General features: G+C 43.7%; 1 protein-coding gene across 1 annotated transcript in view; it reads right to left on the reverse strand.

Annotated features, from left to right (window-relative positions):
* The window catches only part of LOC135873590 (dynein axonemal heavy chain 5-like), a 283,929-nt gene that overhangs the window by 242,819 nt on the left and 14,376 nt on the right, over positions 1-26,734 (reverse strand). Inside the window, exons 6-14 of the mRNA XM_065398212.1 lie at positions 23,557-23,628; positions 15,496-15,597; positions 11,533-11,719; positions 9,834-9,999; positions 9,638-9,731; positions 7,229-7,327; positions 6,418-6,599; positions 1,944-2,063; positions 1,101-1,302 (exon numbers count right to left, since the gene is read on the reverse strand). Of these exons, the coding sequence (XP_065254284.1) occupies positions 1,101-1,302; positions 1,944-2,063; positions 6,418-6,599; positions 7,229-7,327; positions 9,638-9,731; positions 9,834-9,999; positions 11,533-11,719; positions 15,496-15,597; positions 23,557-23,628 (1,224 nt within the window). The remainder of the gene's footprint in view (positions 1-1,100; positions 1,303-1,943; positions 2,064-6,417; positions 6,600-7,228; positions 7,328-9,637; positions 9,732-9,833; positions 10,000-11,532; positions 11,720-15,495; positions 15,598-23,556; positions 23,629-26,734) is intronic.

The raw sequence follows: 26,734 nt of genomic DNA on the forward strand, positions 1-26,734 counted from the left end.
CTGTGAGATTCTGAGTGCCTTCATCATCTCACAAGAGGCACTCACCACCCTACAGGGGCAGTCCATACTATACTCTCACCCAATCATTTCATATGTAGAAATGCCAAAAAAAACCCATAATAGAAGTTAGAGATCTTGAAACAGCCCAAAACCCCAGCAGGCATCCAAATATGATTTTCAATGGACAACCACACAGCAAATATTACAGACATCAGAGCACAGTCCAGAAGTGCTCCAGGCCTGAAACAAAGAGTAATTTTCAGAATTTCATGAGTTAGGAAGAACAGTAGTACAATAAGTCAAAATATTTTTCACGTGTTGTAATTATAGTCCGGATCTAGCAAAGCACATGGGCCCTGATTCAAGAAACTGGGGCCTTAAATATGGGAGTAGTCACACTAGCTTCCATCGGACTACTCATGTTCTTGGAGCACAGGCATAACTGCTTTGATGGAACAGAGTCTAAGAACTGCTATTAAAACAATCCAGTTTGAACTCTGGGGCCTGATTCTTCAATTCTTCCTCCTCTAATTAATCCTTACTGATGCAAGTAGTCCCACTGACTTCAGCATCACTGCATGCATGAGTTAGGGTTTTCCAGATGGGATTCAAGGTTCATGGATCTCAAAAAAAAGTTTTGTTTTCTAATTAGCATAAAATATGCTCAAGATTCAAGAAAAAGTATTTGCACCAATGGGCCATTAAGCTGTCACATTCACAACTAGTTCACTTATCTGTGTACAACTACCAGTGGTGAATGTCTAACAACTTAAGAAGAAGAAGTGAGCTGTAGCCCACGAAAGCTTATGCTGAAATAAATTTGTTAGTCTCTAAGGTGCCACAAGTACTCCTGTTCTTTTTGCGGATACAGACTAACACGGCTGCTACTCTGAAACCTAACAACTTAAAATTCTCTTAAGATAGGAACATGTTAGAATTATAAACAAATTAAAGCATATATTGTTATAAACTTCACAATGGTTCTTTTGTATATTGTTCTAAAATCCATCATATTTTCAAGGAAATGCATAGTTTAAAGTGACTGATTTAGATTTTCACAAGTGTTTAACATTTCTGATTATTATTTCTGAAATATGTACCTCTTGTTTCCTGTGATCCAGAACATCATAGGTTTTTGATTTGGTGTTTGTAGCAATCATCTGGTAACGAGCATTGATCTTTTCAATACCTTCTATTTTTATATTCTGTAGCTCTAAAAGGCCTTCCATGATATTGCTTATATCGGAAATCTTTTCCAAGCGCTTACAGAATGCATCAAATTTTCCAAATATATAGTTTTCACTGATGATAAAAAAGGCAAAAGAGGGACTATCATAAACATATAGAATAAAACATACTGCAAGAATTTCTAAGACTCAGATATATTCTTCCTGTACTTGCACAATGTTTCGCTTTTTCTAAAATGTACTCTTATTAGTGCAGAATCAAGTAAAACACTTTTACGATGAGTATGAAGTACTTAATGCTTAATTCTTACGTGTGCCAATTTTGGTCCTAATTGTAATTGTTTTATATAAAAGTATCTCCACTTATGTCACAGTTTTCAGAATATCACAATTTGGCCTTGTAATGCTAAGATGTAGGCTGAAGGCCTTGTTCTACAGTGCTGATTCAGGAAAAACTCTCATTGGCAATATGATTAAAGACCTGATCCAAAAGCCCACTTATGAACATGCTTAACTCTAAATACATGCATTAGTTCAACTGAAATCCCTTTGGGCCTATATGGGTAACAAATCTGCGACAAACTGGCAAAACTTGTCACTGAAAAAAAAATTCTGAGTAAAATCTGCAGGATCAGGTCTGGAACATGCTACAGTTTATATTTTCACTGAATGTTAAACTCTCCAGTTCATCTGAACATATGTTGGTTGTGCAGTTATAAATTATATAAATGGACAAGGACAGAATGAATGATTTACCTGAAATCGAACTGCCGATCACTTGGATTTTCCTTTAGCTTCTCCCTTACTCTCTGAAAATATGTTTGATATTGTTCATTGAGATAAATGCATTCTTGTACCCTCTTTAATAATTCTTGCCTAAAAAATAAGTGAACAGAAGACAAACTTAAGAACCATAGAGAGCTGCACAAATGATTACAATAGTAGAACATTTCAGCTACATAGACATTTGATCAAGTCCAGTACTTAGAAAATATTGTATTAACATTATAAAGAGTAACTTGATGAAATGTGGACACAGATGTATATAAATACATCATTCAAAATATGAAGAGGATTAAATTAAAATGTTCATTTTTAAACTGTTTAACAAGCTAGAATTTTGTTTTATTTTATTGTTTTATTTCATTTTTATTTTTTGTTTTATTTTGTTTTACTGTTATTGGACCAAATCCTGACCCTATTACACTACCCAGCACAGGCCAGATAGGAACTGCCTATACCATGTAGCCTGTTCAGTTCCTGTACTTTAGCCATTTTTTTCCTTGTCCTTGTTTCCAGGAAGTTTGGATTCTCCCCTTCTTAGGTGGATCAAACATCAGAAAAGTCTCGTTTCCTTTAAATGTGAACATCTAGAAAGCCACAATTCTCAAGGCCACAGGCTGGGTTCAATTCATGTGCAGTAGTTTGACCAATCTTGACATAGCTACTATAGATTAAATAGTGGGCATGGGGAGGCTGTATTTGTCCCTTTTAGTTTAAATAATGGACTGTTATTACATATATAAGCCAATTAGTTGTAAAGATCATCATTCTGTTAGGACTTTGTCACTCTGTTTCCAGAACGTTTGTCAGAGCAAAGGAATCAGAAATTAACAAACGTAAAACCTCATGAATTCACCCTATTGACTCAGAGACGTCTGCAAACAAAGTGAATAAAACAAAAATAATGCATTAGAAATTAACTTTGTTCAAGTATGTTAAAAATTGTATTTTAATTTTATTTATGATCATTCTTTATCATTAAGGATACAATTTAGTCATGGAGGTCAGGGAAGTCAAGGATTCCGTGAATTCACCCAACCTCCGTAACTTCTGTGGCTTAAACTGTGAGCAGCTGGAGCCGGGGCTGTGCGCTGCCCTCCTCTCCCCCAGCGGCTGTGGCCGGGGCTGGAACAGTACTCTCTCCCCCCTCTCCTGCCGCACGGCTTTGGCTGGGGCAGGGATTGTGTGTTCCTCCCCACCCCGTAGCTTCGGCCGGGGTGGAGGTTGCACATTCCCCCGCCCATGGCTTGGGCCGGGGCTGTGCCCCCCACCCTCCGTGACTGCGGTCAGGGCTGGAGAGCCCCCCACCCGCAGGGATGAAAGTAACTTAAAGGCCTTACCGGTACTCCGGAGTCCTTAGGAGGGGGAGGGGCCTTAACCAGAAGAGGCATGGCCTCTATCGGAAGAGGCGGGGCCTTTAAATCCCCAGGCACTTTAAATCAGGATTTAAAGGGCCCAGGCCTGGGGCTCTGGTAGCAGCAGCTGGGAGCTCCAGGCCCTTTAAATCACCGCCAGAGCCCCGCCGCCGCTACCCCAGGGCTCCAGCAGCGGGGCTCGGGTGACGATTTAAAGGGCCCCGGAGGGTAGTGGCAGTGGGAGCCCCGAGCCCTTTAAATTGCCACTCGAGCCGTGCTGCCGGAGCCCTGGGGTAGCAGCGGCAACCGGGGGCTCAGGCGGTGATTTAAAGGGCCCGGGGCTCCGGCTGCCACTACCACCCCGGACCCTTTAAATTGTCCCTGGAGCCCCACTACCGCTACCCCAGGGCTCCAGGGATGATTTAAAGGGCCTGGGGCGGTAGCGGCTACCAGAACGCTGGACCTTTTAAATCATCCCCAGAGCCCTGCTGCCGGGGCCCTGGGGAGGCAGCGGCGGGTCTCCGGCGGCTATTTTAAGGGCTGGGGCAGTAGCGGCTGCCGCAGCCCCGGATCCTTTAAATAGCCGCCGGAGCCCCGCCGCCGCTACCCCAGGGCTCGGGCAGCCCAGGGCTCTAGCTGCTGCTGGGAGCCCCAAGCCCTTTAAATTGCCGCCAGGGGAAGCCAATCCGCCCCGGTACAGCGCACCAGCTCTTGCCAGTACGCCGTACTTTCATCTCTGTCCACCCGTGACTGCAGCCAGGGCGGGAGAGCCCCCTACCCGTGACTGCGGCCAGGGCCAGAGCTGTGTGGACCCCCACACACACACACCCCTTCGGCCAGGGTTGGAGCCAGGGCTGGTCACTGCTGCAGCTGGGGTTGGAGCCAGGGCTATATGCCCCTGTGGCTGCGGGGGCTGTGCACTCTGCCCCTCCCCTTCCCTCCCCTCCCCCCCTCGCTGCTTTGGCTGTGGCCAGAGCCAGAGCTGTGTCCCCTTTCATGATGGTGAGGCTCTGGCTGTCAGTCCCCTCAGTCTTCCCCCTCCCACCCCCCCGTGTCAGTGCTCCAGCTGTCGTAACCCCCACTCCCCTTTTATTTTAGTAAAAGTCACAGACAGGTCACAGGCTCCCGTGAATTTTTGTTTATTGCCCGTGGCCTGTCCGTGACTTTTACTAAAAATAACCATGGCAAAATCTTCTCCTTATTTATAATGTATATATCAATATTCTGTAGTGTGCTGGTTAAACGTAATTATGTTTTTCTACACACAAAGAGCAACTAGAAATTTTCAGCATGAATTACCTTTTTGTCACTCATACCTGTAATCTAGGTGTCATCTTTGACTTGATCCTCTCTCTAGATCCTCACATTAAGGCTGTGTCTAAATCTTGCTGTTTATTCCTGCACAAGATCTCTAAAATGCAGTCTTCTCTATCCATCCACAAAGAGAAAACTCTCGTCCAGGCTTTCGCCATCTTGTTTTCACTATTGCCACATCCTCTTCTCTGGCCATGACAAATGCAATCTCTCACCCCATTGATCAGTACATGTAGGTGAATGAGGACAGACACAGGGATGGATTTAAGCAGGAGGCCACAACTTTTTTAGCCCTGGGGAAGGATTCTATCTGTGCGGTCTGCCCCATCTCTCACATACCAGGGATTTAAGTAAGTCCAGTGCAGTGAGTTATAGGGCTCCCACCATTTAACACGTAACTCTGGGTAGGCTCTCCTCTGCCTACCTGTAGGATTCAGCTCACTCTTCTGAATCCTCTCCCCCAAAGGGTGACAGAGGGTACCAAAGAGATCGCTTGGGCTGCGAAGACATCAGGCCTCTCCTTCACCCATAAGCACAAGGTGCAAGTCTCTCTCAATTCTGGAAGATGGCCCTTTGGCCTTTTATCCACACTGGATACCCTGCACAGCTTGCAATGAACTAAACATTCATTCCCATTACTAATATTAATTTCTAACTCCTATTCCTTCTTTGTGCTTTCTCCTATGCTGCCCCTCACTCATGGGAGGAGCTTCCCATAAACATCTATAAAGCCATCTCATTGTCCTCCTTCAAATTCCTCCTTAAACTCTCCTTTGCCATGATGCTACACAAAATTTGACAACGATTAGATAGCTGGTGCTGACACCACAGCCTATCATGCTGATCAACATTGTCTCATTGTTTCCTTGTATTCCCCCATTAGTCTGTCTGTTTCCCTTTTATTATTTATTATTTGTATTGCAGCAGCGCCTAAGAGTCATGGAACAGGAGCCCACTGTGCGAGGTGCTGTACAAACACAGAAAAATGGTCCCTGACCCAAACAGTTTATAATCTAAGAGTATAAGACAAAAGACAACAAATAATAGCCATTATAAATAATAAAAAGGAAATAACAGAGCAAGGGAGAACAGAACTAAAGTCTCCAAAAAAAATCCAAGTGTGCTTTAACTTAACTTGCAAGCCTACTGTGGATCCAGCTTTCCTAGGTCAGAAGCTACATTGGCACCATTAAATCTGGCAAAGTTAACATTCGCCACACTGAACTCCTGTAGCAATATGTGCAGAGCAATAGCAGTACAAGCAAGTTCCCACTCTGCTCCTAACAGAGTACACACCCACACTGAATACGGTGCAAACTTACCCCCTTCGTAGTGTTTGCCTTTATTGTTAACTTAAGTACACACAAAGCATAAACCTGAGCTTAAGCTTTCTCAGCTTGCCTGTCCCTAGGGTTTTCTCTCCGAAGAACCTCTTTGTTCCTACTCCTAGTTTCCTCTGTCTGCGTGTGCTTTGCATCAAGAAAGTCATGATGACAAAATAATAGCTTTTTAAATTGTTCTATTTGCATTTTAATGGCAATCTATATAGTATAAACCCTGATCCAGCAGAGACTTACACATGTGCTTAACATTATGCACTCTGAGTCTTCCAGCTGAAGTTAATGGAAGCATTCACGTGCTCAAAATTAAAAACTTAGTTACTTGGCTGAATCAGGGCTTACACAATATTACTTTGTAATAATGTTCATATTTAACCTATGAATTTTCTATTAGTCTTAACTGAAGAAGAAGGTAAAACTAGTAAGAAGTCATGTTACCTGTCCAGGTCCCAGATTTTCAAAACACCTTCACTTAGATATATCTTGCATGTATTAATCATCTGGTTAGTGATTTTGAGAAGAAGAGAAGTCATCTGTTCTGATGTATTATAGTATGGTGATGTACTGTAAATCATACGAATACTGTTCATTAAGCTGGGTATGTGCTCCACTATTGCTGCCTAAGACACAAAAGGGAAAGGAAAAAATGAGCAATTCAGATTTCCTAAAAACTAGTAAATATGAAAAGCTACTGCAAACCTTAAAGAGATGCACGCAAGGAACTAAAGGGACAATCATATTAGACAGGTCTGCACAATTTACTATCAGTGGCAGTTCCTTTCAGCACCAGCAGTGGGTGGGGCTTGGGAGAATACACCTCTACCCCAATATAACGCTGTCCTCGGGAGCCAAAAAATCTTACCGTGTTATAGGTGAAACCGCGTTCTATCGAACTTGCTTTGATCCGCTGGAGCGCGCAGCCCCACCCCCCCGGAGCGCTGCTTTACCGCGTTATATCCAAATTCGTGTTATATCGGGTAGTGTTATATTGGGGTAGAGGTGTATCACCCTGATTTGTTCCTGCCCCTGCATTAGCACCTGCAATGGCAGACGTCTGCTACATGAGAAGCAGTATTTTTCCATTTCTGGGAGTTCTTTGAAATCTATATATTCAACTCAACAATTGTACAGGCACTACACTTGAAAATGGAAATGGAGAGTCATTCTCCCACTGGGAATAATAGCTCTTTTTTCTCTTCTAAGTTTCAGACTGTCTAAATGCTTTATTAAAAAAAAAAAAAATACTTACAGGTGAGGCTTTACCAAGTGGACCAAAGAACTTATCCAGTGTATATAAATATTTTACATTGTCTTTAGCTTCATTGGCAGCATTTGTTACATTACCATCCTGAAAGGGAAAAGGCAACTAAAATTAATAGCATTTAAGTCAGGGGAGGGCAAACTACGGCCCGTGGGTCGGATCTGGCTTTCAATCCGGCCGCGGAATTGCCAGCCCCGTGGTGCAGCTGGGCTAAGGCAGGCTCCCTGCCTGCCCTGGCCCCGTGCCGCTCCCAGAAGCGGCCGGCACTATGTCCCTGCGTCCCCAGGGGGGGCAGAGGGCTCCATGCGCTGCCCTCACCTGCAGGCACCTCCCCCTGCTGCTCCCATTGGCCGGGAACAGGGAACCGCGGTCAATGGGAGCTTGGGGTTGGTACCCACAGGCCAGGGCAGTGCACGGCAGAGCCACCTGCCCCACCCCACCCCCAGGAGCCACTGCCGGACAAGCTGGCACTTCCGGGAGCAGCACGGGGCCAGGGCAGGCAGGGAGCTGCCACCCCGGAGCTGCTCGAGGTAAGTGGTGCTGGGCCGGAGCCTGCACCCCTAACCCCTCCTGGAACCCACACCCCAACCCCCTGTCCTTAGCCCCCTAACCCCCTGCCTTGATCCCCCTGCCGCACCACTCCTACACCCCAACCCCCTGCCCTGAGCCCTCTGCCACACCCCAGCCCCCTGCCCAGTGCCCCCTCCTGCATCCCAATCCCTTGCCCTGAGCCCCTTCGTGCACACTACACCCCACACTCCCTCCTGCACACCAACCCCTTGCCCCAGCCCTACATACAATTTCCCCACCCAGATGTGGCCCTCGGGCCAAAAAGTTTGCCCACCCATGATTTAGGGTTATCACACAAATCTCTGTGGGCTCACTACCTTTCCAATGCATGTTACTAAAAGAAGAATGAATACAGGGGCCAATCCTGCAAACCTTTACTAATAAAAGTACTCCCAATGAAATCTATGAGACAATTTGTTGGAGTAAGAATTGGAAAGATCTGCCCCACTCTAGATTTCATAACTGCTACCTGATGATCAGCAGCTTTTGGACAGGACTATACATCCCAATTTAGGAAAAACTCCTCACTGAAGTTGACAGAGTTTTTCCTGATTAAACTGCAATTCTACTCTGAAAAGTATATGTAAAAATGGCATTCTGGGATCCGATGTTCATTGCCTTTCAGCTGTATATTTTTCAAAGCAGTGTTGGCAACTATCATGAATTTATCACAAGACAGCTCCTGCAGTCATGAGATTTCAACAAAATTTCAGCTGACATATATTAAAGTAAATTTCTAGTCCTCATGGTTTAAAAAAAAAAAAATCTTGAAAACATAATCCCTAAAAGCTCAAAAACTAAGAGGCAAATAAACAGAGCACAATGTTATCACTTTGTAAAATCTCATGATTTTTTAGCCAATATCATGGTTTTGGGGGCCTGACTCATAATGTTTGAATGTTCAGGGCTGGCAATATTGAATGTGCTCAATGTACATAGAGACAGCTTATTTTTCTAACTGCCAGCCCTGCAAAACCAGCTCAGGCTCTAAAATATACTGGGTTCTTCCCTTCTTATACACTATCACCTTAATAAAGCAATCCCTCAGTGACACCTGTGTATCCGTTTTGTCTACAACAGCTTATACAGGTCTGACTGATTTGAACTTGATAAATAATTCTGTTGATTCTGCACAGGAAGAAATGGAATCCAGCTCACTATCTCTTACATATGTTGGCTCTGCAGGGATAACAGACCAAAAACTATTTTTACCACAAAAGTCAGCAGAAATTACTCTGAGTACACACAGCAAGATTGGTTGAGTAAGAAGGTACCATTTTTCCACAGACTATTCTCAAAGTAGATCCACACTTTAAGGAGTAGAAGATCTTGATGGTAGACCTGCTGTTTCTGACCATCATCTCCTCTACTGGTGCATTCAGTGGCTTTTGAATCTCAGGTCACTTGCACATGGCTTGTGCGTCTGTTTTTCTGGACTGTCTGCACTTTGCATTGTTAAGTTTGGATCAGGTGTCCATATGTCTGATGTAGTAAGTGCCCTAGGTAAAACTAGTTTGAGCCTGTAGCCAATACTTTCTCTATCCCCTTCCTGGCAATCCCACAGTCCTGTGTAGATATCTGTGTAACTGGCAACGTATGAGATAGAGTTGCCCTTCCCCCCCCCCCCCCCCAATATGTGTGCTTGACTCCAAATCCAGAGAATTGGTATTACATTTTTATATCAAAGAGAGAATAAAGCCCAATACATAAAAACCATCATCCCCAAACTATTATTAGCAATGTGGGTTCATTTCCAAATGTAGCATAAGTGCAGCAGCATGTTTTTAATTGACTTAAAATTACTTCTATTAAAAGCACAGTCATTACCAGTTCTTTCCACTGCTTTAATAGTCTTGATTTTGCTGCCTGAAGAATACTTAGAACTTTATTTACTCTTGGACTCTTGATCTCATCTAAAAGGCTTTGAAAAAAGAATAAATTTAAAAAAAAAATTCAAGTGACAGTTCATGTTTATAAACAAAATGCCCTTTAGCCTGCAGGAGAAATAATGCAATGCTTTAACCTGTTAAATGATGCCATCCTCGATTTCCAGTGTTCCAGTTCAGCAGCTGGGCCAATGTCATCAGCTTCTTTTCTCATTTGTTCACTTTCCACCAATATTTGTCCAATCTGTTTGATCCAAATTATTAGCACTCCCTCAAGTTTCTCAATGACCTCCATGTTACTGCCTTTAAAACCACAAGACAAAAATTGCATTCTACTAATAAGTGCCAAGAAACATACACAGATTTAAACATTCTGTAGAAAAATTCTCACTGCCTGGCTCCAGATTGGATGCAGAGCCGACTTCGGAAGGCTTCTTTAGTCCAAAGTAGCCCACCATTCATCCCACTCCTGGGGCAGATGACTAGAGAATCCATGCAGCAGATCCTCTATCTTGCCACTGTCTTTCCCTCCCTTGCCACCCACCTATTTACCCTCTATACACTGCCATGCAGGGAGCTCCTACAGTGTATGTTCCCTGCAATCCTAATTTGTTAGGAATAAATCCTAAAGTCCTTGTGCGGGGTTTGCTCAGTCCATACCCAGGCAAATTCCCCAAATTCCCAACAAAGTCAAATGAAATAAAACTGAGCAAGGACCTCAGGCTTTAGCCCCATTAGCACATGCATAACTTCAAAATCAGATGTATAATTAAAAGGCACTGGAATACTGCTGCATTTTTCATGTGGGATTTTCATATCCAACAAAAATGCCAAGCCTATCTAACTAACAATTTAAATTAATGTACTGGTACATTAACCATATTTAGTTAATAACTCTACTTGTGGCTAAACAAGGGTTCTCTCTTTCCCCGCCATCTCCTTCCATTCATCCTCCAGTGAAGTCAGAGGGCCACATTATCCCAAAGGTGGAAGACAATCCACATAGGGACCAGAAAACTCTGCATGTTTCAAATCAAAAGGGCTTTCAGATTGTTCCATCTGCGGAGACAGTGTAGTGTTTGCCCTCTGCATTATGACCAGGGCTCCTGGCCCTTCAAACGTGCAGCTTACCGGAGATCCAGAGGGAAATCTTTCAGACCTTGTGCCATCCACTGGAGAGCAGGGCACTTGCTCAGTGACTCAGGATCCTTTAGCAGCCCTGCTGCTATAGGATTTTTTTGTTTTGTTTTGTTTACTGGCAGCTGCCCCAAAACGTTCCCATCAAGGGGGTTTTAGTATGTAGCAAGGGATATGATAATACTGATCGGCTCAGCATTATTTTACACTGAAATGTCATGTGGTGACAAGGAAGGGGGGCAGGGGGGAGAGGCCACTGTTGTAGAGAGGGGCCATACCCCAAGGCAAGCCCTCTGATCCAGCTATGCCCCCTTCCAATCCATGGATCTCAGAGCCATAGTGTACCTAGTGTACCTGAGGATCAACGAAAGTAAAGAGCATTCCATATGTAGCAGCTGATCCTCCTTTCTATGCCATCCTCTCCTTATTGAGCTTCCCTCACCCTGCAGAACAGGATGGACACAGTGCTGATTTTATCACATCTCAGTAATTTTCAAGATCATAAACTTGGAATTATACTCCACTTCTAAGACCAAGCAGAAGAAGAAATATAGCTCTAAGGAAGAGGACGAATAAATCTTTTAAGGGAAATCGTTGCTAACAGCATAGAGAACATGGAACATCTCTCTTCCTATAAATACTCTCATTTCCATGTTTTGTTTTGGATCATGTAATATTTCTCCTTTAGGAATTACTGACCTGCTGTTATGTAGTCAGAAGGGTTATGCAAGTTGTTGAGGTAACTCTCAATATCCACCTTCTGCAGCTGAATTTTATCTTCTAAATTCTGTCTTGCTGATGACAAGGTACCCACAAATTTATCCACAGAATACAGAAAGTCTTGTATCTGGCTGTTCTTCAAGCCTTCTTTCACAGCTCCCCAGTGCTGATTATTTGAAAATGATTAATGCAAGAAAAAATATAAAACAAAGGTATTGTGTTTATTAGAAAAGTATTGCTTATTCACAGAACCATACAATTTAGAGATAAGTCTTTCCTATCAGATCATCTCCTGGCAAGTACAGGACCCCTTACAACATATTATTCAGTGCTTTGGCATGCCAGACTTTAAATGGGCATATTAATTTTGTGTTTGTCGGTGTGATGGGGTGTACAAGCCCTGCAGTGGGGAGGTTAGGGTTAAGGAGCATCTCTGGACCCAGAAAGCCGCGGCCAGCCGCCTCTGCTGGGCATACCTCCAGTGAAGGCTGAGCTCAAAAGGGAGCAGCTCAGATCAGTCTAGTCAGACCACAACGGAAAGCAGTTGTGTAGTGCAGGCTCCTGCCGAGAAGCTGCTGAAGCCCCACGTAGCCAGGACCAGGCCCCACTGCTGAGCTGCTGCAGGCCCTTCAACCATGGAGGCGGACAATGACAAGCTGTGACTGAGAGAGGAAGACTTTCCAGGGCGCAACCACAGAGGACTGCAGAGGGGACTCTGAAACGAACCAGTGGCACCAACAGAGGAACCGAAGCCAGGATAAGAAGTGGCCCAGGCTGCAGACATAGGAGCGTCCAACCCCTATGCCAAATATTTTGAACTACAATTTACTGGGCCCTGTGCTGGAACCCAGTGAAGCAAGGAGGACCCAGGTTCCCCCCAGCCCCAGTTACAGACTTGCCACTGGGCAACACAGTCCAGAGTATTGCCATTACGTGGTTCTGCCAGGCTTGGACACCAATCCCTGACAGTTGGGTAAAAATTAGGGCTGTCAAGCAATAAAAAAAATTAATGGCGATTAATTGCGCTGTTAAACAATAATAGAATACTATTTATTTAAATATTTTTGGATGTTTTCTACATTTTCAAATGTATTGATTTCAGTTACAACACAGAATACAAAGTGTACAGTGCTCACTTTATATTTATTTTATTACAAATATTTGCACTGTAAAAAAACAAAAAATAGTATTTTTCAATTCACTTAATACAAGTACTGTAGTGCAATTTCTTTATCATGAAAGTTGAACTTACAAATGTAGAATTATGTGCAAAAAATAACTGCATTCAAAAATAGAACAATGTAAAACTTTAGAGACTACAAGTCCACTCAGACCTACTTCTTTTTCACCTAATCGCTAAGACAAACAAGTGTGTTTACATTTGCAGGAGAGAATGCTGCCCACTTCTTGTTTACGTCACCTAAAAGTGAGAACAGGCGTTCAAATAGCACTGTTGTAGCCAGCATCACAAGATATTTACATGCCAGATGCACTGAAGATTCATATGTCCCTTCATACTTTATACACCATTCCAGAGGACATGCTTTCATGCTGATGATGGGTTCTGCTCGTTAACGATCCAAAGCAGTGTGGACCGACGCATATTTATTTTCATCATTTGAGTCAGATGCCACCAGCAGAAAGTTGATTTTCTTTTTTGGTGGTTTGGGTTCTGTGGTTTCAGCATCGGAGTTTTGCTCTTTTAAGACTTCTGAAAGCATGTGCCACACCTCGTCCCTCTCAGATTTTGGAAGGCACTTCAGGTTCTTAAACCTTGGGTCGAGTGCTGTAGCTATCTTTAGAAATCTCACATTGGTACCTTCTTTGCATTTTGTCAAATCTGCAGTGAAAGTGTTCTTAAAACGAACAACATGCTGGGTCATCATCCAAGACTGCTATATCATGAAATATATGGCAGAATGTGGGTAAAACAGAGCCAGAGACATACAATTCTCCCCCAAGGAGTTCAGTCACAATTTTAATTAACACATTTTTTTTAATAAGCATCATCAGCATGGAAACATGTTCTCTGTAATGGTGGCAGAAGCATGAAGGGGCATACAGATGTTTAGCAAATCTGTCACGTAAATACCTTGCAATGTTGGCTACAAAAGTGCCATGCGAATGTCTGTTCTCACTTTCAGGTGACATTGTAAATACGAAGAGGGCAGCATTATCTCCCATAAATGTAAACACACTTGTTTGTCTTAGCGACTGGCTGAACAAGAAGTAGGACTGTGTGGACTTGTAGGCTCTAAAGATTTACGTGGTTTTGGTTTTGAGTGCAGTTATGTAACAACAAAATCTACATTTGTTAGTTGCACTTTCACGATAAAGAGATTGCACTACAGTACTTGCATGAGGTGAACTGAAAAATATTGTCTTTTATCATTTTTACAGTGCAAATGTTTGTAATCAAAAATAATATAAAGTGAGCACTGTGCACTTTGTATTTTGTGTTGTAACTGAAATAAATATATTTGAAAATGCAGAAAAACATCCAGAAATATTTAATAAAATTTCAATTGGTAGTCTATTGTTTAACAGTGCGATTAAAACTGCAATTAATCGCAATTAATTTTAATTAACTGTGATTAATCGACAGCTCTAGTAAAAATCTTATATTTTACATAATGACAGCTGACATTCTCATGTAATCTCTTGATTCCAACAGCTGAGGTTATAAGAAAAACACCAAATATTGTGAAAGTCACAATAAAATTATGAGAGTTGGCAACACTGCATTTAGCAGCTCTGTGTATTTATAATGGTAGTCAAAATGGAGTTGTCTTGTATCAGAGTCAACCGTCTAACAAAGCATTATGGCAAGGACACAAAGTTATAAGGAAAATGACATCTATGCTTCTGACTGCAACTGCTGTTGTAAGAAACTGGGTTGGCCCACTCTCAGAGCCTTGGCAGGTGAGACAAAAGGCTGCAGAGGAGACAAATGAGCACAAAGACCTCATGGTAATGAAATGTCGCTCTGAGTTCTCTCTCTCTCAAGGTGACTTGTTGGGCTTTCTTTTCAGCTTGACTTCAGAACAATGGCTCCCTTTGAAGAGAGGAAGTTAGATACTAATCTTTCTCCCTACTTCAGTATGAAAGAAAATCAAAAGAGCAGCATCTGGCCCATGTTAACACCAAATTACTTTGGAGGGGCTGAAGCTTTGGCAATCCCACCCGGCTATGTCCCTGCTGAAGATGGACACAATACTGCATTGTGATAAGAAGGGCACATTGAACTACAAGGACAAGGGAGGCAAGACAACAGGAGTATGCATGGATGAGGCAAAAGGAAAGCAGCAGCAGAGTGCAGATGTGGAGAGGTGGCCAGAATGTCCACTTAATTGGCTCTAATGAAACCGGGGGGGGGGGGGGGGGGGATCTCAGTTTCTACTAGAGACAAGGCCCAAACTGCAAAATCTGAAGATATTCAGATGTTGGGTTTTAATTTGGTCCCATCTCTAGTTTCAACAGACCAAATCAGAACCCCTGGACAGCCCCACAAAACCAGGAAAATTCCAGTAGGCTGGGGCTTGCAGGGTGTGCTAAAGTGCTGAAGCTCCTAACTGTAGACATCTCTGGATTAAATCATGGGCCTAACTATGTTGCAACCAAGAGAAATTGACACTTCTTTTTACTCGAGCTTACCCTAGCATCACACTCACTGTTATTCTCTTGCTTTATCATGCTTACCTTATTATGCTATTTTTAAGTCATGGTATATTTAAATATGAACAACGAATATGAAATATGAATTTATGACTCCCAGATAAAAATGTCAGGACCTGTGCATATCCTAATATAGACTTTTATATCATTCTCTGTTCCCTTTGACAGACACTTTTGTTTTAGTTCATCTGATTTACAACTGAGATAGAAACAGCTATTAGACATAACTCAAAATAGGTTTGTTAAGAAAAGATACTGATTATTTACCTGCTGAGATTTAAGTGCTGGTACCATGACTTGGGCCAAGAAAATTTCCAGGCCCTGAAGGATATTTCCATTAGTACAATCAAACATTCCAAAATTCACCTCCTTCGGGGAGAAAAAATAGTTAGCAGAATGCATTTAAATTAAACTTCTGTAGTTTTGTGACCAACTGAGCGAACTTCAGGCACATTTAAGATGGATGTAAATAGACGACAACCTAAATTTTAGGAATGAGAAATTTTTTACCTAATAATATTCTGTTAGCAGCTTCTCTCATCATTCATCACTAATGTGTTCATGATCTCCACTATGGAATTTGGAGGCAGTTCAATGCTGTTGCTGTAGGCTCCAGGACTAAGACACACCCTTCAGCTCAAGTCACCAGAAGAGTTTTTCCAAAGATAGAGACGCTCCAGCAACTAATTGTTAGCATTAAGACAATAACTTGATATAATGTATTAAATAAACTTGTGATGGGGTGTCTGCCCCACACTGGCAGAGAAGGGGTTAAAAGCAGCCTACAGAGGCTGTGCAGGGAACAGTGATACGGGAGAGTCGAGTCATGAAGAGGATGCTGCAGTACTTGGACTGAGGCGGGTTTGCAGGTGGTGACAATGACGAGCGAGGCACCACCAGGAGAGGGTACGCCGGCTAGCAGTGCTAATCCCCAAGACAGCCAGCAGGAGGTGCCACAGTGGTGAGTGAAACCCATGATAACCTTAAGAGAATTATGTCTAAATCTTTCTGTACAGAAAAAAGTATTCTTATCATTTACCACACTACTAGGATGGATTGAACTCAGAGAGAAGCTGCTGACAGAAATAAAATGATCAGGTAACAAATTTCTCATTCTGGTGCACAGCTTTTCTCCTCATTCATCACTAATAGGAAGTAGCAGGCAGCGATTCAAAGAAGTAATAGGGGAAAGTTAAGCAGTGTTTTAATTATTATTATAGTAGAATTGCAGGCTGGAATGGACGTTCCCCCGCATATAAAGCAAGATCTTTGTACACAAAGGAGTTATGTAGGAACCAACCTCGTAGCACCTTTCTACCAAAGGATGCCTCTGCAGAGAAATGGAAACTTATTTTGCAACTCTTTCTCAGATGAGGCTCGTACACTTCTTCTCCAGTGCCCAAGGGATTTCTGCAAATACTTTCCCCGATGCCTAGCATGTCAACTGATGCAGGATTATAACATCTTGCATGAAGCAACTTTGAGGCCCTAAGACCATGACATTTTGGATGGAATGAGATGAACAGCATACTAGCAATGCTCATTTATGTCACAGCCTATCAAATCAGCATCAAGGGTTAGAACAAAATTATGGGAGAACTATTTTGCAGGAATTGTGCAAAGAACTTACCGTGGGCAGAATGCTTTAACAATCACCTTTTGCTCATGACAACAACAACATGGTTCTTGTATAGATACAGGAATTAATTCCAAAATCTGCTTTTGGAGGTAATGGGGACTAGAAAGGCTAGTCATAGGCTTGTCTAATCTGTCATTCTGATTAATCGTGGCATTTTATGATACTCAAATGAAGAGTCTAATGTGCCTACCTACAGATCACTGCTAGGGCTGATACCCGTGTTTCTATGGTGCTTGGTTGTAGGAATCCAACCAGCCATTCTGGAGAAACTCTAGTGTAGCTGAGATCACCAGAACTTTGCGACTATTATTGTATGTATAGTACGGCAGCATCTGGAGGCCAAGGCCCCATTTTGCTGAGCAGTGCACAAACAAAGAGACAGTCCCTGTCCCAAAGAGTTTTCTGTTTTCCCTCACACCAGAAATGTAAATTTGACCAGATCAGTGAGTGAAATATCCCAGTTCTGTCTGGATACCAAACTGTATCTGAGGTTAATGGAGAATCCATGCTGAACTACACTTCTCTTCTGATGCCCAGGCTGTTAAGCGTAGATGTTCCTGGTCTAGATGAAGAAGTTCCTGCTTCAAGAGGTTTGGCCTTTTCTGAAGGTACAGTGTGCGGTCCTTGGCTATTTAGCAAGTCCAAAGCGCCTTCTAGGCCAGTAGAGGATGGGAAGAAGGACTAACTCTCCCTTTTCCTTCTTTTCTGTGTCCTTCATGTGAACTGTCTTGAAAGGTTGCAGATTCTTCTCTGCTCAGAAAACTATTTCCTTTGCCACAGAGAAGTCTGACCTCTGGTTACACTAAACGTTCATGCCTCAGTTATAAGCCAACCTCTAATAGAAAGTAGGTGACTTCTCTTCTCTTGAGGGCATTGTAATTGCCCACTGTATGGTTTCTTTCACCTTTTACTGATGCAGCTGATACAGGCCACTGTCACAGTCAACATATTGGACTCGATGGCCAACTGCTCTGATACCATATGGACATGATGGGAGAGGTGATGTTGTTCATACATGCCACTGATAGAGATGTCAAAGTGAACCATTTAGTTCATTCTCTGAGATTTTGGAAATTTGTCTTCCAAGTATGCTCCCCACTCTGGGAAGCTTGTGTCCATAGTGAGTATAAAAGGGTCTAGAGGAAAAATTTGGTTGCCTTTCAGTGTGTTTGTACTTACCTACCCACAAAGGGATATTTGGATGTGATCTGAGAATGACACCTAATTTTGCATTGCATCAAGTGCATAGTTCCATGTCTTCAGAAGGAATTTCTGCAGGCACATTTTGAAAGATCCACTCAGGAATGAAGCCAACGCAAGACATGAGAAATCCAAGCCATTGGAAACAATTGGCTATGAATGACCACAGCCAGGAAATGACTGATGCAATGAAGTTTTGGTTCTTTGCTAATCTCTACCATCGTGGTAAAATTATGGCCAGATCCTTGTCTGTTTTGACCCCTGTGAGCAACTCTCAGCATTGGGATCAAAATCTCTTCTTGATTTTGAAGAAGTGGTAGCTACAAATCCTTTCCAGCAGCTGCCCAGTAATGAATGGGTCTGTTTCTCAGGACAGGCTACAGATTGGTAAATTGACTATACATGGAGTATAAGTGTGTAAATTGTGAGCTGTCCCTTGCTCTGATTACTACCACCTATTTCTCAAGGCTCTAGGTGCAGAGGATGGATAAGAAGGAAGAGTCTTGTACAGAGCTCTCATACACAAATGCTCTTTGTCATGCTGACAGTTTTTTTGTTTTGGAGGAAAATATATCCAGATTTCTTTGGAAACTTCTGCTCCTGATTTTTCCCTCTGCCAGGGGAAAAGTCCCTTCTTGGATACCATTGGTGTTGGTTGGATTGCTGTGCTGGCATTGATAACACAAACTGAAGTCTCTGTGCACTCTCAGTTACTAATTTCTCTACTGTTTCCCCAAATGGTTCCTCACCTGTAAGTTTGGATGCAAAAGGTATCTGTTTAGGATAACTGATTGCTGTCCTGAGTGTAACATGGCTTCTTTGTACCCATCAAGTTGGAAACCATTGCACATCACAAATCACATCAAGGATTTGACCAGGACAGAACCTAAGATGTCTCACTCTAAGCCAGGATCATAATGCTAAATGATGAGCCACTTGTTTACACCATGTGGGCTTTCCTTACTGAATATATGAAAAACCTTTGCTCTGCAAAGCTTTCACTGAAGCTTTGAAATTGCTGTGCAGTGTGGCATCAGTTTTATGGTCTATGGGCACTTTTGGAAGGAAGTCCCTTTCTGAGGGTGTGACTGTCTTTCACCTATAGAGCTACAGTTTCACCAATGTTAGACTCCCCAAACTTACATCATTTCTTTGGTTTTATATGACTTTTAGTTTAACATTTGGTTTTAATCAGATGTCCTCATTTGCCTCCACTGCTGCCTGAACCCAAGCCCTTGTCTGTGACAGAGAGAGGATCCTTGGGTTGAGAGCCAGCCAGGCACAGTTCCAATTATGCTGCAATCTGAGGCAGGGCTGCACAAGAGGGTCAGGCTTTTCTGCAAACCCAGACGTACTGTGGGGGGCAAAGGGCGGTGAGCCTGATTGACGCACTGTGAGAGCCTGTGTATAGGAGAAAAGCCCCAAAAAACACTCCTTCTGGAGGGAAGGAAAAGGAAAAGGGGTTTAACCCCTGATCTTCTCCTCACATGTTCATTTAAGAATACAAATTGCTGCCTTGGGAAAGACACAATTGTTTTTCCTTTTTGTGACCCAGAGTCTCTGGGGTTTGCAGCACTTATCCCTGAGTACCATGAGAATCCCCCGATTCACAGTGGGAGGAAGAGGAGCAGATTAGGAGCCCTGCTTCGTTCCTGAGTGAGTCAAGGACCCACTTCAGTATGTGGGAGGGAACTTGGGTCCTTTCAGTGACATTCCCCCCACCCCACCAGCCAGGTCTGTTGCAGGACTTACCCAGGGAGCTGCCCAGATAGTGTCCTCCTTGTCCTTATATTCCCTGACCAAAAGCTCAGAGGCTGCCAATCAGGCTTTTTCATGTTGGAGTCCCGGTTCCTCGGGGCAGGATGGGGACCTGACATTCCTGACCGACTCTAAGCTCTGTGTTCTGGCAGTGTGAGGGTCGGCTGGCTGAGAACAGGCAGAGCATAGTAAACCCTCTGTAGAGCTTGTAAAAGCTGCCTCACACCGGGAACACTGCTTAGATTTAGCCCAGTGTTTGCGGGATATGTCTGCCATGCCTGAGTAGAGGCAGAGGAGTCCAGCAGGGAGGCACTGCAGTGCTGGATCCAGGTGGCTGAGACCATCACATTGGTCTTTACCCCATCCAGGGGAAGAGGCAGAGGAAGGGAGGAAGATTATAAATCACTACTGCACAAAAATGATTAAAATAAAATAAAATAAAATAAAATAAAATAGTTGGGAGAAACTAAACCACCAACTTGCTCTACTGCCAAAGGCAGAAAATCTGGTGGCCACAGATGAAGGATGGGCATAGTCCTGGAGTCTCCAGAAGCAACACTTGACCACTCCTGAAGTCCATACGTGGGGGGCATTAACCCATTAGTGATGAATGAGGAAAGAAGCTGTGTGACAGAATTCATCAGCTTTTACAAAAATAAATGTATCAATAGTTCGGAAGGGTATAGACTCAGACTCTCTCTTTTTTTATTTTTGTATGTTAAATTTTGTATGTTTGGATTCCCTTTATAAAGCTATTTCAGTGTTTCCTGAAAATGACAATCCCTACAAATGTCTTGAAAGATTTTAATTGTATTTTGCTGTATAGGGTAGGGATATGCTTTGGATTATATCTTCCCTTTAGTTTTAGGGAATATCTATTTTAAAATGTTCTTAAAAGTGCATCTATTCAATTTGGTGTTTGCATAATTTGGTTGTGCAGCTGAAAAGGAACTTGCATTGACAGTGAGTAGAGGAAAGCAAGGCTTGGAGCCAATTGTTAGTAACACTTGTGTTTGTGTGTTACCAAGACTTGATCCTGCAAACATTTAAAACACATGCATAGCTTTACTCACATTAGTAGCATGACTACTCATGTGACTAAATTTAAACACATGCATAAGTGTTTGCAGGATTTGGGCACAGATGTTTAATGCACCCAGATTCAAGATGAGGGGTAAATTAAACAATTTAAAGTAAATAGTCACACCACCCTGTTTTAAAAGCAAAAATAAACCATCAATTAATTTTAAATTGTCACAAAATACAAAAACAATTTAAAATTATTAAAGAAACAAAGCCACAATTTCACCTGTGTGCTAACTTAGGCCCTGGTTAAGCAAAATACTTAAGCATTTAAGCACAAAATTAAGTTCATTCCAATTCAGAAAAGCACTTAAAGTTAAGCAAATACTTAAGTTAAATACAAGTTTAATGATTTTTTTGACAGAGGGCCTTAGAGCCAGAAACGTGCTTCTGTTGAAATCAGGGGGTGAGGGGGGAGGGACACAATCCTGAGTTATGCTGAGCATCCTCAACTCCTTTTTCAAATTTCTGCTGAAAATGTCTCTCTCCCTCTTCTCTGTAATGGTGCTGTTATAAATATTTTATTAGATAAGGTGAAGGCAATCTAAGACATTTGCTGGTATTCATGTATATTTCTTGGCTTTTAGAAAGACTAAGTTCACTAGCTTCAGTAGCTGCATCCTGCAGAGCTCTCTTTATTCCTGCATTCTACTGATTTGTTCCCATTTGAGGTCCTTCTGACTCGTGGATAAAGATTAAATGGGGCCTGGATACACCAAAACTTCATGTTCTCACATCATGGAACCGCCTTCTCAGACTCTATTGATTCATTTATCCTCGTCTCTCTCAAAACAACTGTTCCTCCCTACCCCAGACAGGTCTATCTCATTGTTTCCTCCAAGTGCATTCCACAATATTGACCTCCTCACTCACCAATAAACTCAGTGTCTCACTGACTCACTATGTTGACTCTGCTTAGACCAGGGGTGGGCAAACCACGGCCCGCAGGCCACATCTGGCGCGTCAGACCTTTTAATCCGGTCCTTGAGCTCCCACTGGGGAGCAGGGTCTGGGGCTTGCCCCCCTCCGTGTGTGCCATGGCTTCGCATGGCTCTCAGAAGCAGTGGCATGTCCACCCACTGGCTGCTACACATAGGGGCAGCCAGGGGGCTCGCACACTGCCCCCACCCCAAGCGCTGGCTCTGCAGCTCCCATTGGCCGGGAACTGCGGCCAATGGGAGCTGCAGGGGTGGCGCCTGCGGATGGGGCAGCGCGCAGAGCCACCTAGCCACGCTTCCATGTAGGAGCTGGAGGGGAGACATGCCGCTGCTTCCAGAAGCTGCTTGAGGTAAGCACCACCCAAAGCCTGCACCCGAGCCCCTTCCGCATCCCAACCCCCTGCCCCAGCCCTGATCCCCCTCCTGCCCTCCAAACCCCTCGGTCCCAGCCCACAGCACCCTCATACATCCCAAACCCCTCATCCCCAGCCCCACCCCAGAGTCTGCACACCCAACCAGAACTTTCACCCACTCACCCCCTGCGCCCCAACCCCCTACCCCAGCCCTGATCCCCCTCCCACCCTCCGAACCCCTCGATCCTAGCCCGGAGTACCCTCCTGCACCCTGAACCGGTGCCATAACAAGGGCGAGGCGAGTGAGGCACTCGCCTCGGGCGTGCAAAGCAAAGGGGCGCAGCTCTACCGCCCAAGCAGGGTGGAGGGGGGGGGAAAAAGCCGCGATTGGCGGTGCTTCGGCGGCAGCTCTACTGCCGCCGCTTCTTCGGCAGCAATTCAGCGGCGGGTCCCTGAGTCTCTCTCGGAGGGAAGGACCTGCCGCCAAATTGCCACCGCCGCTTCATTCATTCTTCGGCGGCAATTCGGCGGCGGGTCCTTCTCTCCGATAGGGACTGAGGGACCCGCCGCCGAATTGCTGCCGAACTATGAATGGAGCGGCGGCGGCAATTCAGTGGCAGGTCCTTCCCTCCGAGAATTGCCGCCAAAGAGCCTGGAGCCGGCCCTTGCCTCGGGCACAAAAATTCCTTGTCACGGCTCTGCCCTGAACTCCTAATTTCTGGCCCCACCCCAGAGCCCACACCCCCAGCCGGAGCCCTCACCCCCTCCGACACTCCAATCCCCAATTTCGTGAGCATTCCTGGCCCACCATACAATTTCTATACCCAGATGTGGCCCTCAGACCAAAAAGTTTGCTCACACCGGCTTAGACGACTGGGCCTGAATCCCAAGTATCCTTCCTTAATCCTCTGATTATGATTCTGGACTTAGGCCTCAGCCCACAACTCTTACTCATGTGATCAGCCCCATTTACTTTATTTGGGTTACTTGCATGAGTAAGAATTAGTCATATGAGTGAAGTCTTCAGGTTTAAACATTTCTCTATTGAATTTTACATTTTCACTTCGGAAAATAAGGGAATTTTACTCATACAATGGGCTATTACATCTTTTCTGATGTTCATCATAAATCCTGTGAATAGCTACCTGCATAATTATTCACATCAGAACACTGCTAGGCTGTAAATATTTTTCCAGATCATTAAGTAACATCCTAACATATCCAAGTAGCCCTTTTCATGCAAATACTCCCTGCTGCTTTATCTGACTCCATTGAGATTAGTTGTGTGAGTAAAGGTTTGTAGGATCAAGTCCTAAATTTTAAGCAAGCTGTAAACATTATCTGATTTTTGCCTGACCTGAGAGATATTTGCTGTAGTTATTGCTTTATCTGTAGTCCTTAGAAAAAATGCACAAGTTCCTGTTAAGCCCTGTAAAAAAAGACAGATATAATACATACAAGTAAAAATAATATACTCAACAAATTGGAAAGAGACAAAAACTAAATTATAAAGAAAAATCAATTACTTGAAAATATTTAACAAACTATTTACTGAGACTACTGTACATTTATAGGCAAATAACTGGTTCTCAAATATCAATCACTCAGCTTTGTTTCTCAGCTGGCATTAATTCATTGAGCATATTTGAGGAAATGTTCAATTTTCAAGCATTTGAAGTACTTTCATAGATTCATTGTATTTTTAGGCCAGAATGAACCATTTTGGAATATTCTTTCCTTCCATTTATTTAATTAAAAAAAATCCCTAAAAGTGTATTTTTTTCAATCCAAATACATTTTTAAATGTCTAATATCAGCTTTTTCCCTTCTGGTGGATTAGAACCATGGGCAAACTGCACTATCAGTTTCTCAGACAACACTCAGATAAATTACAAGTATCTACAGCTAAATGAGCTTACAAATAAAATGAAAATCTTTAAATCTGAATAAAATTCTGTGCTCCATGTTTCTCTTTATTATTTATTTATATTACGGTATCACTTAAGAACCGCAATCAAAGATGAGATTCCGACTGTGCTAGACACCATACAGATATAGGCAACTAGAGATGGTCAAAATAAAGTGAGCACACTGTCACTTTAAGTCCCCCCTCCCAGTTTCCCCACCACCATGTGGAAGCTTCGCTCCTCCTGGCCCCAGCCCGGCCAGGCCCCGCCGGAGACCAAGCGGTGCAGGACCGCAGGCAGGGAGGGTCTCACCTCCACTCCGGGCAGCAAGCGGTGGGCCACGCCACCAGTGACCAGCCCCGGCCGCGCCACTCTGGGCTCCTTGGGGCTGGGACAGAGCTGGAGCTCTCAGCTGGCTGGCTGAGGAGCGAGGGAGGGCGGGCCAGGGGGGTAGGGGTGTGGAGAAGCCCGCCGGCCCAGTACGGGGGAGGGGCCGGAGAAGAGAGGAGTCCTGCCACAGCCAGTCAGGGGAAGCTCAAGCCCCTTGTGGCGCCCCCCTGGCTACGGCAGCCTGGGCGTGGGCCTCATTTGCCCAGTCCTAAGGCCGGCCCTGTGGGCATGAAATCACCATCCATTAGGAAACTCCAACTAGTACAGAACACTGCAGTGCATCTCCTCAGCAACGCAGGCCATCACACCTGTCCTTAGCTCTCTACCCTGGCTTCCCATAGAACGTTAAGTCAAGTTCAAGGTCTCTGTTCTTATCTTGAAGGCACTCAATGGCCAGGGCACAGCATATCTAAAAGATCGCTAAAACTCCGGAACAAGGACCATGACTCGACTCCTTAGGCACAGCAGGACTTTCTGCAATAAGGTAAAGCTCATCTGTGCAACAGACTGAGCTTTCATGGTTTTAGACTATGGAATGAACTTCCCCAGGAACTAAAGATCATCACAAACCTCACCACCGTGTGCTCCAAGTGCAAGACACTCTTTTTTAACATGCCTTTTCTGAGGGCTTGTCTACACAAACACTTAGTTTGCAACAAGCCGGGGTGTCAATCTACCCTGCACCAGCCTGCTGTGCACTATCTGATCATGTGGACCCTGCTGACAAAGTCATAGAGTTTACGGTCAGAAAGGACCATTAAATCTTCTAGTCTGACCTCCTGTATATCACAGACCACCAGCATCACCCAGCACCTGCAGACTAAACTCAACAACCGAAATGAGAGGCAAGTATTACAAGCCACAAGAGATTAGACAATTATGTGCCACAGACAGAGAATAGGAGGGACCGAGGTGCACCAGTACTCAATGGCAGGGAAATAGTTAAATTAAATATATCCAGATACTTCTGCCAAGTGACTTGCACCCACACATTGTAGACAAATGCAACCCCCACCCCTCCCCAAAATCATTGCCAATCTGACCTGGGGGAAAATTCCATCCTGACTCACATCTGGTGATCAGTTGAACACTGAGCATATGAGCAAGAATCAGCCAGCCAAGCCCCTGAGAGAGAGCTGTGGCCATCCGTGGTGCTACAGAGGAAAAAGATAAAAAACCTCTCCCAGAATACATTGGGGTGATCCTTTCCTGACTCCTGCTAGTGGCAGGCTGAAACCCTGAAGTATGAGCTTTAGGAACGTAAGTGTGGAAGTTGGGGAAAGAGCAGACATCTTAGTCTTCCAGGAAGAGCAAGAGTCAGGCTAACTCTGACAGCTAATAAGGCGAGACTTCCAAGCAGGGCCAGGGCGAGTGGAAAATAACTGCAAGGGATGCTGTTTTTCGACCTTGTGTTAGATAAGATTAGAATGCAGACTGTAGCAGGAATTGCTGAGACAAGTAAGATATCAGAAAGGAATATGTATAAACAAAATGCAGTTGTTGATCATTACTGTAGGTCACAAAAGGTATAAATGCTTGCCTTAATTGTTTATCTAACGGAGACCTGCCTCGGGAGGGGAACCCCTGCCCGTGAGTACTCTCCCCTTGCAAGTGTTAAAGAAAATAAAGCTGCCTCTGGCATGTTGCAACCAACCTCAGATTGAGAGCTCATTTTTCTCCCACATAAGATATAAATTAGAAGTGAGCTCCAGAGCTGTTGAACCTTGCCCCCCACCATCACAAGCAACCTCATCACACAACTGCATTCAAAAATTTGTCCAGCTGTCTATTAAAACTAATTAAGTTGTTTACCCCCACATCTCCTATTTGGAGGTTGAGCCCAAATGTCACTTAGTGCACTACTAGAAGATGCTCAGATATAACAGTGATGGGGGAGGTATTCCCCATATAGAATAGAATAGAATCAAAACTAGAAGTATTTTGTTGGAAGAATATATATAATTTTTATCCTTTAAAATATACATTCTCAAAACATACGTACATTTTAAAGAACAAAAATTTCTTTTTATTGTGGGCTCTACCTCTAAACTAGAAATGACTGAATAGTGAAAAATATAATTCATGAATTACAAGCACTTGTTTAAAAAAAACTTCCAACACTTACAATACTATTAACAATGAATTATTTGACAGCTCTCCTCCTGACAATGAGCTCTGAAATCTGTTAAACATCATTGCCTTCAAAGTCAGCTTTCCTGTAGAATTCCCGTCTCAGTT

The sequence above is a fragment of the Emys orbicularis genome, chromosome 2 (genome assembly GCF_028017835.1).
Source record: "Emys orbicularis isolate rEmyOrb1 chromosome 2, rEmyOrb1.hap1, whole genome shotgun sequence".
NCBI lineage: Eukaryota > Metazoa > Chordata > Testudines > Emydidae > Emys > Emys orbicularis.